This window comes from Pezoporus flaviventris, unplaced genomic scaffold (assembly GCF_033815535.1).
Source record: "Pezoporus flaviventris isolate CSIRO_AGI_PZ_B2104156 unplaced genomic scaffold, CSIRO_AGI_Pfla_v1 ptg000078l, whole genome shotgun sequence".
NCBI classification, from domain to species: domain Eukaryota; kingdom Metazoa; phylum Chordata; class Aves; order Psittaciformes; family Psittacidae; genus Pezoporus; species Pezoporus flaviventris.
The window spans coordinates 14,766,005-14,781,625 of NW_026892626.1; the positions used below are offsets into that span (position 1 = coordinate 14,766,005).

The 15,621-nt window shown below is 45.3% G+C and overlaps 1 protein-coding gene across 4 annotated transcripts in view; it reads right to left on the minus strand.

The window, feature by feature from the left end:
* Positions 1 to 15,621, minus strand: part of TTYH3 (tweety family member 3) — a 78,582-nt gene that overhangs the window by 10,210 nt on the left and 52,751 nt on the right. For 2 of the 4 annotated variants that reach the window (XR_009746933.1, XM_061473524.1), the window contains exons 8-14: positions 8,589 to 8,644; positions 7,268 to 7,360; positions 7,055 to 7,147; positions 6,130 to 6,266; positions 3,953 to 4,129; positions 2,939 to 3,014; positions 759 to 860 (exon numbers count right to left, since the gene is read on the minus strand). Coding sequence is in view for 3 of the 4 variants with exons in the window: in XM_061473524.1 (XP_061329508.1) it covers positions 780 to 860; positions 2,939 to 3,014; positions 3,953 to 4,129; positions 6,130 to 6,266; positions 7,055 to 7,147; positions 7,268 to 7,360; positions 8,589 to 8,644 (713 nt within the window). In the remaining variant the exon portion in view is untranslated. The remainder of the gene's footprint in view (positions 1 to 758; positions 861 to 2,938; positions 3,015 to 3,952; positions 4,130 to 6,129; positions 6,267 to 7,054; positions 7,148 to 7,267; positions 7,361 to 8,588; positions 8,645 to 15,621) is intronic. The other 2 variants (XM_061473526.1, XM_061473527.1) reach the window with 2 other exon arrangements.

Sequence of the window (15,621 nt, forward strand, 5' to 3'; positions counted from 1 at the left end):
AAAAGGTTTCGAAGCAGAATGAAACAGATCTTAGTGCTTGTGTCTGGAGCCTTAGGGAAGCTCTTTTTTAAACTTGCTCCTTCCTGACTTTAAATGCAAGGATAAAAGGAGAAGCTGCACACAGATCTAACAGGCACTGAAGTAATTCTTCAGGACAGGCTACCATTACCAGCTAGGATCTTTTAGCTAATTAAAAACCCTACTGAGAGGCTAAAAGCCTGTGGCACGTACCTGTTTCAGGCACGTGCTGTTATGACCAATCAAGGCAAAACAGAACAGCAGTGGGGCTCAAGGGAAGACACAAGCTGAATTAAGAAAACCAGTCCCAAATGGAAAGCTACTATAATGGTTCTCTACTAGAAAATGCCTTCTTGTGATGGGAGAACTTCTGTTCTGCATTTGAAGTGCAAGGTTAGTTCTACATTCGAGTAGCACTCTGTATTTAGTGTTCAAGCTGTTCTTGAGTGTGGACTCTTGAGTTGAAGCTGCTGTGAGTTAGCTATTATGAGGCATGGGTGCCTACAGCCCTCACAACGTGCACCAGAAGCCTTCCCAACGTTGATACTGCTCCTTGAGTCTGCACCAGAGCAAAAACTGGTTTTAATTTTCACCCTTGGCGGGAGGGAATGGGGTGGGAGGTGCAGAGGGAAGGAATGTGAAGAAATAAAAGGCACTGGTCCGGGATAAACAGTGCAGGGATGAAGGGAGTGGTTGGGAGTGGAGTAGGGGTTGAGCAAGAAGGACCTTTTTTCCAGTACCTGTTCCATTTGCGGGCGCTGTTACCAGTATGTCCGTGCACTGTCCGAGGGCTTAAGCTGCCAGCTCATATGGCTGCTACTGTCCATGGCAGCCAAATACAACTGTGATGACGCAAGAAAGAGAGAAAAAGAGAGTGCAGCCTCAACGTGCATGAAAAACACAGTGCAAGCAAGTGAAACGCTGTGGTGAGTGTCAGCGACAAGGTGGGCTCTACAACCCTAAGGGAATAGCCCTGTGGCAAGAAGGAGAAAACAGAAGGAATGAGAGAAGGGAAAAAAACAAACCAAACAAACAAAAAGCCAGGAGAAAGTAACGGACAAACAATGCAGCAGGATCATCACATCTTAGTTTTCACCATCTGTTCACAGAAAGCTAAATGGAATATAGCAGCTCTTTCCACACACTGGACAGAACATATCTGGATGGTTATCCCCCTTCTCGTCCCTCTCAAAAAGAGGCAGGGACACGTGCATTGGTATTCCCTTTTCATCTCACTCTTCCCACAGACGGTTTGCTATGAAAAGCTACAATTTCTTCTGCCTTGGTATGGTCTCAGCCACCTGCTACAGAGAGCTGCAAATACAAAGATCCCAGAAATGCCCCCTTCCCTGCTGCCATGAGAGCAGACAGTATTTTTCTTCTCCCCACTGCCTGTCTACTACATCCCTGCAGAAAACACATTAATCCTTTAGCTACCTCCTTGCCTCATCTAGGGAGAGCTTCTCTTGTCTATAGGTGCAGCACTGTGCTCTCCTCCTCCCCCAGCTCCTGCACTTCCCTATAGCCCATATTGTTGGCTGCCAAGTATCATCTTTATCTACTCTCAGAAACCAGCCTAAGGCACCAGGACTCAAATCCCCCCTCAGAGTATTAACACAAACAGTCACTGAAGAACCAGGGAACTTGTTGCACAACTAAAGCCCCTGCGGAAAAGAGTGCTTTCTCTGAAGCAGAAGAGCTGTAGGGTAAGGGTCTACAGACATTGAATGAACATATGCCTTGGCAGTACTAGAGGGGCAGTGCCCTTCCTACAACAGGGAACACCAGCAGTAAAGCATTTGCCATACTGCACTGTGTGTGCAGCATATTGGCTCTTCTCCTGAGGACCACCTTGCTGCTGAAAGCAGATAAGAGAGCTTGTGATCAGAGTACCACCAGGGTCAGGAGAAATGCTTTGTGAAGGTTGAAAGAGGTCTGGCCAAGCACAGAAACAGTATCAACTCTCCACTTTTCACTTTCTCTTACAGCAAGACGAAGCGGTCCTTTTGGAGTGAAAACATGAATGTGATGTCCTCTTTTCCATCACAATTCCTACTCCCTCCTCCTTCAACTTCCTCTTCTTCCCCTTCCCATGAATTTGAACCATGCACCACAGAGTGTGTTTTCTTTACGTATACCTGGAGACTGGTTGATTATTAAGCATGCTACTACTCATCCTCTGTAATCACACCAAGTCAGTGAACGCTGCAATGGCATGTTCTCCAAGTTCTGGTAAGGCTTACAGGACCCAGTGAAGGAGGGCAAGATTCATCTAGTGTTTACACAGACATGAAGGCAAGCCCATGCTTTATCCAGCTTACAGAAATGGCTTTCAGGCCACTCCAAATACCAAAACCTTCCATGAAAGTTTCTTTTTTTTTTTTCCTTTATAGGAAATTAAATACAAAAAATAGATTCCAAAGAAAGTAAAACACTTGTGAAAGAAAGATTTAAAAAAAACCAAAAATCTCAACAAAAAGAAAAATAATACAGGTTTCATCCTACCATCTCTTTAGGGCAGATTAAGGAGAGAGGTTCAGCGATAACTCTGCATTTACTGTTTTACCAGGCTTCTTTAACTTGAGGAACCAATGCCACAGATAGATAGCAAGTACACTGCATGCAAGTGAATCATCCTGCTGAAGTCACCCACCAGGATACTCATGCAAACTTCAGTGGTGATAGGACTGGGCCCATAGGATTTGAATTGTATTCTTTTTACGTGCAATGTCCAAAGTAGCACGGCAGGGTTTTGTTCTCCATGGCAGGTGAGACATGGCTCGTCTACTCAAACTGCTGCCATTTATGGGCCAGATCCTGTGTTTGGCTGACAATCAGCTCCCTTGAGAGTATACAGGAGTGGTAAACGTGTGTTCCCCAAAGTTGCTGAAGCAGAGAGGAGCAGTAAAGAGAGACTTACTGAGGGAGGTGGGGACTCCCGGCCAATGAGCGGGGTATTCTCGCAACGGGGGTTCTGGAAATTTGCATTCTGGCTCCTAGGAAAGGAAGACACACATGGTAACAGGGGACATGTGCCATGCTTCGCTGGGGGAAGGTCTCTGACAGTGCCATGGGACAGAGCATACACACCCCCAGAACTACCGCATCAGGTCTGTCTCCCTCAAAGCTTTTCCTACGGGGCAGGTGGATCCCCCCTTTTCCAGGCAAGGGCACAAAGCTAGCATTATTTCCCTCAGATTAAGCACTTCTCTTACTCAGAAGGGCCCACACTGAATCGTGTCAAGTGATTTAAAAATAGATCCACAGGAAAATCTGCCTCCTTACAGCGTCAGAACTGCCAAACTGCAGAAATGGAGATAAAATGAGGACAAAGTCTAAAGGGAAGAACCAGATGATGTGCCAGCTCAGAAAAAAGATGGGCCCTGAAGCTGGTCCAAGTGTGATCAGGGGCAGGCTCTTCTGGAGAAAGCTCTGAAGATCCCACCTGGACTAGGTAGCTCCAGACTGTAACAGATGTCAGAGCTGACTGCAAATATGGTGGAAGGACAGAGCCTGAAGGTTTTGTCTTAAATCTTAGTCTCTAAGGAGGCTTAAAATCTTGCCTCTAAGGAGGCAAGACTGCTCTGTCTGAAGAATTAACTCTTCTGGTGATTAGAATAACTTGGTTATAAAGAGCCCAGACAATACTTTCCTACTTCTTTTCTCTAGATAGATTCCTAAATCCTGCAGGACAAAGCTGTTCACAGTTTGGAGCATGCTAATACAGCTCTTTCTCTACTGCAGCACTTCTAAGCTATTCCCTTCTCCCAGTAGATACCAACAAGAAGATATGTCTTTTGACACCTGGGACAAAAACCTTCATCACTTCCTACTGCTTGGCCAAAAGTGTGTGCCTTGAGTGCTTGCAACAATAGAAATGAGAGTGAAGCAACCTGGACAAGCTGCAGTACAGCCTTCTTGTCGGGATACTCACATGTACTCTGTGACAGGAGCATTGCTGACTGTGTGTGCTGCTGCTGGAATGCTGGTCTCACTGCCATAACTACTCCCACAGCTATAGAGGCTGGGCATGTGCACTCTGTAAAGATTATCGTGTGTTTGTCTACTCCCTTGAGCAGCTGATTCTTCTTCCCCATCATCATCTGAGCTTCTGCAAGAAGGAGAAAAAGTTCCTAGAACCCTACAATTACCCCACATGTGGGGTTTGCAGGAAACCATGGTAATCCTAGGAACCTCCCAACCATCTTCCACACCTCCACATTCATACCCATTTGGGATGCCTCAGGGTGGCAGTGTCAAACACAGCCTACACCAGAGTGACTCAGACCTCCCACAGATACCATCTGGACTTTTACACTGCGTGATCCCCTACAGTCACCCTACGGTCTTCTCCCAAGGCTTGGCAGACCGCAGAGTTCTGTAACTGCCCAGTCATGCAGCCAAAGGATGGACACACATCCTGAAACACACAGCACTCAGCAAAACAAAACAGAGACAGTGGGGAGGTAGCGCCAAGCATCCCACAGAAAGCATCCTTCAAAACAACAGTCTGTGTCCTTCTGTTTCTTGTAGCCATGTCCAAAGAGCTTGTAAGGATAAGCCTCTGTAGACTCCTCTGAACTCCCATTCTGGTTATGAGTCTGCTTCAGCTTCTAGCACAATCTCAGAAGTCTTCAGAGAGACTAAATTGCAACAGTCATGTCTAAAGCCTTTACTCTCTCAAAAGTGATAGAATTTTAAACCAATTTTAATGCAGAGCAGAGCTGTTTGCCAACTGGTTCATTTCCTCCTTCCCATATTAATCTTTTGTCCCTCCTACGTAATATACGCTGCTATTTTATTTCCCTATAGGATGAAACACCAAGGTTTGACTACACTTTAGTGATGGTTAACAAAGCTAGTAAAGGGTTCTGTAGGAAGCACTTTGTTGCTGGGAGAGACAGCATGGACATCACTAAACATCACCCACAGCTCCTGTACCACAAGGTGGCACTGAAGATTTATTTAGGGAATTGCAGCCTGGAGAGTCTCTTACAGGCAATAAAGGATGACATCCTCCACTTCCCAGAGGGAGGCAGAGGAAGCAGTGATGCTGGAGGGAATGCAAGAGGGAATCCTTCAGTTCACAGCAGCAGTCAGAGCCTGCTGGGGCTGGCAGGGCAGGCAGCAGCCTACATGGAATGCAGCACAAGAGAGATACCACTGCGTAAACCTTTCTCCTTAAACAGACAGACTCCCATTATCTTCTTGGTAACGTCTCTGCAGCTGCATGTGGAAGAGGTAAGGAAACCAGCCATTTTCTCAAGTGCTACTCTAACACACTTCCCAAGGCTTTCTCTGGGCACTGCAGGCCTGGCGGGCTCTGGCTTCCTGCTATTGTTCAGGATGTTCCATTTTATCTTGATCTTTGAACCTTGAGCCTGGGTTTAGACCACGAAAATTGTGTTTCAGGACCACAGAAGAGAGTTTGCTGCACAGACTGCTGCTCTTCAGCAAGAACAGAAAACTCAAAGCTATTTTAATAGCTGCATGTGATGGCAGCAGCCAGTCAGTGAAGCAAAGGTTTGCTCAACACCTCCTGATCAGCCTGAACCATTAATACTAACTCCAAACAACTCTGCTGCTAGATGACTGCCACCAATTTGCAAGTATTTCATCTGCCCATGCTACTGCCACCAAGACAGTTCTGCTTTCTATTAGCTATGCAAGTCAGTCACCTCAGTATAAGCAAAGCCAAAAAGGCAAGTGTGAACTGCTTCTCATTCCTATTCTCTTCCCCGTACTAGAATAAATGCCTCAAAGCAATGCAAAAGAACAGGCATTTTACAGAGATGGCACGTAGTTCAAGCATTACCTCTCTCTACAGCTATAATCATTAATCTCTGTCTTGACTTACAGTCCTACAGTGTACTAAATACTCTGCACACATAGTATTCCAGTGCAATAAGGTTCAGATGTAAGTATTAACCACAGCCAGAACAAAAGCCAACATTTTTGTTGTGTGTTGGACCTGTGCTTATAAAGCCTCATCCCTCACACTCCTGGGATCATATGGGAAAGAGCTCCATATGCTCATGGGCACAAGTCCAATAGCCAGTCTTCATTAGAACAGAGCTCTACAATGCTACAGGATCCAAACCCTCTCTATACCTCTTTTGCTGCCAAGTGTGTGGGACGCTGCACACAATGGAACTGAACATGAGGGCTGTGACAAAGGAGAAGAGAACCAGGTAGATGAGGCCTTCCACTCCATCATAGCAAAAGCCCGTCAAAGCCTGGACGTAATCCTGGAGGGAGAAATGAGCAGAGTTTCCCGATCATTAGAGAGTTAACATTGAGCTCTAATTCAAAAGCCCTTCCCCTGGACTACAGTCTCCGAAACAACTTAAGAGATTGTAGTTTCTTTTCCAGAGCATATTTCTGTTTTAATTTCAGGTATCTCAACTGTTTTTCATAACTGATCTAACCCTTATTTCCTCTCAGAAAGCACATCTCAGATTCATATATGGAAATATTTTCAACCCCACATAGTAAGAATGAGAAGAGGAGGGGAAAAAATGGGGAGTGATGGGGGGGGGGGGGGGTGGTGGTGGTGGTGACAGAAAAGAAAGCAAAGGCTCACGTAAGATAACACATTTTTCTTTAAGCACTTCAGCTCCCTCACTATGTCCTGTGGCCCAGGAACATATCATGGACTATCCGCTTATCTGCTTCCAGCATTTCAGCTAGGGCAACATTTAGTCCATGCTATACTGCAGCTTTAAGGCATTCCACCCCACGGGAAGGTCAATAAGCCATATGCTATGGAAAAAATCCCATCTGAGAGCCCTGAAACCTTAGTGCTGCAGCTTGTAGATGTATAAAGGCGTGTTATCTAGTTTCCTATGTTGATATTTGAACAGAAAGGTAACTTGATCCAAATGCCCATTCTCCTTTCTGCTAGAATCAAACAGTAAAAGCTGTTGCAAACTGCTCTGGCACAGCGGAGATTTGAAACACCAAAATAATCAGTACAGTACAGGCTCTTCATCCCCTTTGTTCTTTCTTAGCTCAAGCCCAGTTACTGAGCACTCACCAAATGCAGACTCCGGCAGTCTACTAAAGCTGTCAGTTGCTGCAAGTTGATCTCTGTTGAATTTAAAACCTCCTGGATCCGAGTAAGATACTCCTGTAAGCAACAAGCTAGCAATTACTACATGGAAATGGCTTAGCAGGAGCTGATGTTAGGCTTTGTACAAGGGTAAGGGAAGGCAGAAAGCACACAGACAGCCAACTTGAGGAGAGTTACCTTGGAGGTTGGGTGCTCTCTGCTCGCTGACCTCATGAGTTCCACAACATCATCCTGCATTTCTACCAGAGCCTTGTGACTTGCTGACAGCTTCTGCTCGACACAAAACATGCAACGTTTCAGCCAGGACACATGCACCAACAGAACTCCTGGGAAAAGACTTAAATCCTACTTCCCAAATATTGAAGCATCATCTGTATGAACGGTACAAGTTAAGATTGTCTCAACTAACATGGGTGCAGCTGCAAGAGGGTTAAGTTTGACTTTTACCAACCTGGAAGAAGTACAGACAGAAAGAATAGGGAAAAGCAAGAACCAAAAGAACAAACAAAAACAAAACACGTACACAAAAACCATACACACAGCTGGAGCTGGCTCCAGGACAGAGGGGAAGGAGAAAGAAAAGACAAAGTACTCATGTTCTCACCAAAGCACAGCTGGATTTTTCTACTAAATCAGATGGCTGAGAGAGACTTAATGTTAACACCAGCAGTTGTTTGTATTAGGGTGCAGCCTTCACATCCCATTAAGGCATCCATGGGAATTTCACATGCACTAGCATGTCAGAGCGTATACTGAACAACCAGAAATGCAACAGATGGCAATGGTGCATCATACCACAGCTTGAAGTGTTCTTACCCCACCCTTTAAAACAGAGGAAGACAAGACTTAAAAAATCCTAAATATAAATGGTGAAGCAGCTGGTGTCTGCCAAATGGTGGGTGGTGTGGGTTCATTCTGGCCTCTGATACATGACAAAGTTTGGGATGGACCCAGGTGCTGTTCTTCAGCCCCCACACAAAAGAATAATGACTCACATTTATACTTCAGGGTACAAACCCTTCAACATCCAAAGGATTTAAGAGGCATGTGTGAGAATCACTCCCTCACATTTTGGGAGTGAACCATTGCCACTGTTTAACCTAAAAGAACCTGCAAGAGATTCAAAGCACGATGTAGTTTCCCACTCTGGCATTAATTGTGGGTGCTCTTTCTTCATGTTGCTGCTCTTAGAGTGCCATATAAACAGAGATACCACAAACAGAGTCATGGTCCTCACCACATTACACACCTTCTAAGTGCCCTTCTAAGAGGGCACCTTGGAACTGAAACTATGCAGGTAGTGATGAAGTTGGAAAAAACCACTCACTAAATCACAGTGCCACCTCTTGCACAGCTGGGAAGTAGCTACCAAAGCTTTACCAACAGGTGGAGTGCTCCATAAAGCTAACACCCTGCAACTTGTTGCATGCTGGCATCAAAAGCATTTAACCTATACCCAGCAGGAAGCTGAGAAGGGGTGAAGGATGCTTATACTCACCTGCTGGAAAGGGTTGGGGTATCCAGCACTACAGGTCATGTAATAGCGGAGAGTATCTACAAAGAGAAAAGGACAGTCATTGTTCCATTATACTGGAACACTGTTTCAGCTTTGCAGCATTATACAACTGCCACAAGGGAGGTGTTCAGTTCTGAAAGCAATACACAAAATGAAAATGCAATATAATTGGAATCACTTCCATCTCTCCGTGTAGGATTACAGTGCGTGGATGGCACTAGAGAAAGGGATGTAAGCTGTCTTTGGGGAGAAAACTAAGATTTGTTTTCTTGAAGAGTGAAAGGCAATGGGGTTTTCCCACTTAAATAGCTAGATGAAACATCCAAACAGAAGTCAGCACTATCCACTGTATAAACATAAGACAAGACCTCAGTCTAGGATACATCCAACTGGATGATTAATTTCTGCAGCTTCTGAGTGTCAGAATACCATTCTACAGACACTTAAAGCAACTACAGGCTGCTGTCTAGGGCACATAGCAGAGAGAACTCAACTTTCAGCCCGTTCAGTTCACCAGCAAGGTCACTACACAACCACAAAACACTAGCCCAGGACAGGTAGTAACAGTGACATAAATACAGGCTGCTATCAAAACAGTGTGCTGTTGGGCCAAAGGAGGCGCATACACACATCTGGTATGCTGAATATACCACTTCCCAAACACAAATTCAAGTGTTTGAAAGAAAAAAGGGCAAAAGACACCCACCCAAAATCCATCTTCACAGCTTGGGATTCAAGTTCAAGGACAGACTGGTTTTAGGCAATGCTCTGTAGAAGAACATAAGAATGTCCTCCTAATTCAAGAAAGTCCTAACTTACTAACAGCGCCTCCTAAAAATGGTGTTACTTTGAAAGCAATTGAGGAAATGGATGGGAAAAGCTCTTGTCCTTCTGACACGTATTAGTGATGAACATGTAAAAAGAAGCCTGTTTGCTGATGGATATGTAATTGCACACAAACAGATTTTAATTAGAAGTCTTTAATTAAACTTTAAAAGAGTGCGCATCATTTACTTTGCATTCTTCTTTTGACTTATGTAAAGAAGCCATTTTCAGTATTGAGTCAATAATGCAGGGCTGATCAGGGAAGAAAGCTCTTACCATGCATTAGGGTAACAGCACCATGTTACCTGTTCAAGGAACCTCAGCTCATTTGCAGGTGTCATCCCAAAAGTTAGTCTCAATACTGAGTAGCTCTACCAGTAATCCTAGTACAGTGAAGACATACCGATAAACTTCCAGATATGACCTTACAGTGCTCTGCTACCAGCATCATTTATTTACAGGCTTGAAGACAGTTATATTCCTCCTCATTCAGATATGTATGAAACCAGCCTCATGCCCTCATAAGCCCTCCATAATACTATACCAACTGCCAACATGCCCAGATTACAAATAACAGGCTTTCCCCTGCCGTTCTCAATAATGCCATTGCGGAAGAGAGCTCTGAAAACTTATCATCCAGATGCCTTTAGATTATTTCTTAGACATTTACAGTTCCTCTTTAGACGAATAAAGGCATCAGCAAAATCAGCAGGTTCTTTTAAGTGATGTTGGCTCACTAAAGACTACAAAAGCCCCAAAACACACATATCTTCTGCACTTCTCCCTGCCACTAGCATCCTCTTCCCCATTCTCTTTAATTTTCTGTGACTTTCAGACACAAAAATTGCAAGCTGCAAAGCTATATTCAACAGCCCCAACTCAGAAATCAGCAAATGGCATAACCACAAGAAGCAGAGCTGTGAAGGAAGCAGACCTGATTGTATCCTGACTTCCCATAAATATTGAACACACCTTTGGGCGAGCCAACACACTGGAGACCAAGTGGTACACCACAGCCTGTCAGCTCCTGCACGCTGGCAATGTAACCTGACAGCTGGTATTTATAATTCATTAGCCTACTTTGGGGCAGCTTCTGCCAGCTGCTCCATCTCCCTCCCACTGACTCTTCCTCTGGGATGACCTGCATCTCCCCAGCCAAGCCTCCGACCAGCAATGGGGAGCAGGAACTGCTTTGTGTGCCTCACTCTGGCCAGACCACACAAGCAACTGTCCACAACTACTGAGCCAAAGAAAGGACTGCTCCTCCCAGGCTCATAAATCACACTCAATGGTGATGGGAAAATGGATTAAAATGCACCTGTGCTGAGAGAACAGCGCAGCAATCCACAGCATCACACATGGTCTGCACCAAAAGAAGTTTGACCAGCAGTTTGAAGGTGATCCTGCCCCTCTACTCTGCTCTCATAAGACCTCACTTGCGGCACTGTGTGCAGTTCTGGTGTCCTCAACATAAAAAGGACATGGAGCTGTTGGAGCAAGTCCAGAGGAGGCCACGAGGATGATCAGGGGACTGGAGCACCTCCTGTATGAAGACAGGCTGAGAAAGTTGGGGCTGTTCAGCCTGAAGAAGAGAAGGCTGCGTGGAGACCTCATAGCAGCCTTCCAGTATCTGAAGGGGGCTACAAGGATGCTGGAGAGGGACTCTTCATTAGGGACTGCAGTGATAGGACAACAGGTAATGGGTTCAGACTTAAACAGGGGAAGTTCAGACTGGATATAAGGACGAAGTTCTTTACTGTGAGGGTGCTGAGGCACTGGAATGGGTTGCCCAGGGAAGTTGTGAATGCTCCATCCCTGGCAGTGTTCAAGGCCAGGTTGGACAGAGCCTTGGGTGCCATGTTTTAGTGTGAGGTGTCCCTGCCCATGGCAGGGGGTTGGAACTGGATGATCTTAAGGTCCTTTCCAACCCTAACTATTCTATCATTCTATGATTTTGCCACCTATTTATTTTAAACCAACAAACCACTCTAAGTTTCTCTTAAGCTTTCACAGTGGTATCAGTTTTACATCACCTTTGTAAGTGCATTCAGTTGCATGACATACTGCTAATAAATAGCTCTAGAAATGTTTTTTGAGGGCCTTTTGGACCACCCCTGCTGAGCAGATTACAGAGAAGAGTTCCCAATATCATCATAGTTTGCAGCTTGTAAGCCCAGGATAAAGATTGCTGGTTACAAGTGAAGCAAAAAGCAGTAAGTGAAGTGTTTCCCTTGCTTGCCCCTGGAAGGCAGGATCAACAAGGCTTCACTGTGGTAGCACTGGCTTTGCAGCTGACAAGTGTGAAACCAAATATAAAACGTGCTTCCCAAAATGGCAAAGATAGCAGGAGCAGCTTTCCCCTGCACTGAACCCAGCACACTAATAGCTGTGGTGCTTTAAAGCTAAAGCTACAATAGGCAGTAAAGTGCCTTAAAGTGATCATACACTGCAAAGCTTGGAAATCAAGAGGAATGTGACCCCTGCCTCCATACCACCAGGCTGGGAAAGAGGAAAGAGCAGGAGGCACCTCCACCAGTTTTAAACCTGGTGGAGGCTATCCTGTACACCCCCAAATCTCCCATTTCTGTCCAGAAAACAGCTACATTAACCCATCATTTGCACTCTTAACAGCTTCAGGCAATTCCTTGCTATAATTATCTTTCCGATGCATTTTCCTCTCAAGGAAAATTCCTGAAGGTTGGATCTGATTTTTGAAGCCAGCCTTTAGGCAAACTAGTTCACAGGAGAAGGGTTAGGCAGGGTCACGTTTGCAGCTGCCTATGCCTGCAGCAATCCTCCTGACCCACTCGTTTAGTGCACAGGCAGTGAGGGAGCAGAAGGCAGGGAAGGGAACTACCCAAAATGCTTTATTTTTGCAAAATCTGGGTTTCCTAGAAAGGAAAGTAGAGCTGCCTGCTAAAGACAGCTTCAGCCGCTAGAGCTACTTATTGCTTTGCAACCATGGAGACTTACTATTCACTTCAAAGCCCAGCTGAAATGCAAAAATGGCATTATGCACCTGCCAAAAGGCAGTGAGAAGGTCTGTAGGGTAATGAGCAGATCCTAGCTGGAAAAACTCCTCACACCTAGAACAGCTTTTCCCAGCCCTACTTGAGCATTCTCTAAGCATCTCACATTTTACATATACACCCGGATGAGACTGTCTCTGTGGGTTCAACCAGCAGAGAAAGCTGAAGTCTATCACCTGTGATAGACAAAGGAAGATGTGCCTTTTGGCCAGGTTTTCCTGCCCAGGTAAGATGTTCTCCACCAGGAATTTCATTTCCCTAAGGCAACATTCTGACAGCAAAGGGGCAGATCTGCATAGCATTTATATGAGAAAGCTCTGCCTGTTGCTCAGACAGATTGTGCCTTCTTATTTAATTGTATGCAATAAGTCATCTGATAATAACACAACAACAGTGAAAAAGGATGAAACTAGAAGATGGCCTCCTGCTTTGAAAATAAACATCTTGGCCACACCAAGTCTTTTGACTAACAGCAGGAACCGATTATACAGACACTGTTCAACTCCATTGGCTTTATCTCAATTAATGAATACTGGATGAGTTAGGCACATATATCAGCCTCTTCTGCAAAATGATTTAAGGCTTTCCTTCTCCAGGAAACCTGCATTAAGGCTCTCTGCTCCCTGTTCTCCTCCCTCCCTCCCTTTTCTTAATGCAGCACATTTTATCTACAAAACAAGGAGATCAGCTAAAAACATGACAACAATAATAATGCACTTGATCAGATTAGTCTGAGCTCCATTAATTCTATTTAGGCTTGCAAACAGCATTTAATAGACAAACAGGAATATTAACATACTAGTTGCCCAGTATCCAACTGTGCTGGTTTTGGCTGGGGTAGAGTTAATTTTCTTTATAGTTGCTGATACGGGGCTGCGATTTGCATTTGTGCTGGAAACAGGGGTGTTTTAGTGACTGCTGAGCAGTGCTTACACAGAGCCAAAGCCTCTTCTGCTCCTCACCAGTGAGGAGGCTGGGGATGCACAAGGAGTTGGGAGAGGACACAGCCAGGACAGCTGACCCCAGATGACTGAAGGGATGTCCCAGACTATACAATGTCATGCTCAGCATATAGAGCTGGGGATGAAGGAGGAAGTGGGGACATTGGGAGTGATGGCATTTATCACCATCCCAAGCCATCATTACCTGTGATGGAGCCCTGCTGTCCTGGAGATGGCTGAACACCTGCCTGACCTGACCTGGCAAGTGGTGAATTGAGTCCTTGCTTTGCTTTGCTTGCCTGTGTAGCTTTTGCTTTACTTATTGAATTGTCTTTATCTCAACCCACAAGTTTTCTCACTTTCACCCTTCCCATTCTCTCCCATCCCACCAGGGGGAAGTGAACAAGTGGCTGTGTGGGGCTGAGCTGTTGCCTGGGGTTAAACCATGACAGCACCAGTTATTTTTCTGTGAAAACCACTATAACTATCACCAACAGAAAAGCACTGCAAATATACCAATCTCCCATCTCACCAAGGGGAAGTGAGCAGCGTTCATCTCTGTTTGAATGCCAGAGCAGAGGGTTGGGAATATTACAACACGCTATATTTAAAAACAACAACTAAGAATAGTGATTAAAGGGAAAAATTGACCCAGCACTACAAAGCTTCTTAAGGTTACTTGTTGGTTCTTCTATCCTTAAAAATATATAGCAATACGTAGCCCAGTATGCGACATGCCAAAAGCAGGTACCTAGGCAAGACTTGAGTGCTCTCAGGGCATGAGTGCCTTCTCAGCCCAACTTCAGCAGAAGTGATTCCCAAGGCAAATGTGATTACTAAATGTGATATATATATTCTAATTCCCAATGGATTCTTCTTCCATGGGTGACCTGAGCCCTTCCATCCACTCACACTCTTACTCAGCTCTTTTCTGAGCTGAAAAATCCGTGGTCAGCTACACTCTGGTTTCACTCTGATGGAACTAGCTGGAACAACTTTTGTTTCTCCCTCATCTGTCTGTACTGTTGTTAATGTTGGAGAGCATCATCCAAAGAGCAGAGGCAGCAAACCAGAGAGTCTGAAGATTCCATGCACTAGAATAATGACCCTTCAAACAGGGCATCTTCCCGCAAGAGGACCACACTTGATGCTGGCTCCCAGCTGCCTGCCCTGCCTCTTCAAGCTCACCGCTCTTGGTGTATATATGGCTCAGCTGATGACAAAGCAGCTGCTACAATTTACAGACAAGCATGTTAAGGGATACCAACACTTTTAAAGATGTTTCTAAGGAGTGTCATTGAGCAGTCCCACACTGCATCGTGACTTTCCTTCCTGCTCAGGTGCACGCGAGTGTCCCGACTTTGGGGACCGTGAGCTATTTCCGTAGCTTCCTGATCATAAACTATGACACAGCAGTGAAAATCCACATGGGAAAGGCAGAACATTGGATCATCTCCCAGCCAGCTGCCTAGTGCAATGGCAGGCTCAGAAGTTAGACTGATTTCCCTCTGAAAAAAAGGAGAAGGCGCTGAGGAACACGCAGCGGCTGCCTGACAGCAGGGAGCTGACACACCAGCCTCCCACAGAAGGGGCCACCCTTCCGACTCAAGCCTGTGACAACACCTGCTCTTCCTCCTCTTCAGCGTTTCGCTTGGACCCATTCACTGTTATTTATGGAGCCTTAACAACTGTTAAAGGTGGTGGTGCTGTCAGAACAGCCTGATTTCACCCGGGGGAGTTGGCTGTCCCTGCCCAGGGAAGCAGGAGGAGGGACAGAATGTCAGTCCTACACTCACTGTTAGGAGCCAAGCAGACAAGGGCAACTGAAACAGAGAAATTGCACAAAGGGGTGCTTCTTCAGTTTCCCAGGGTCAATCTAATTGTTACCAAACATGCTCCAGAACTGATTTGGGCTACCAAATTAGAGCCAAGTATTTCCCCTTGGCCTCACTGATCCGTTTGCCTCCTTGAGCAACTAGAAGACTAGCTTGGTACCTTGGTGCCACTTTGTCACCTTCACAGCCAAGAGAGGATTTTCATTTTGTGTGGTGATAAACACTCATTCTCCTCCCTTATTGCATTTCTTTGTTACAAAGAACGCTGCCTGGCTCTCTTCTCTCCTTCTCAGGAAATCAATAAATAAGGCATTCCAAAAATAAGCTGTAGAGTGATAATATCAACTTGTACATACTCTTTTATACTGCAGTCTGCCTCCAGACA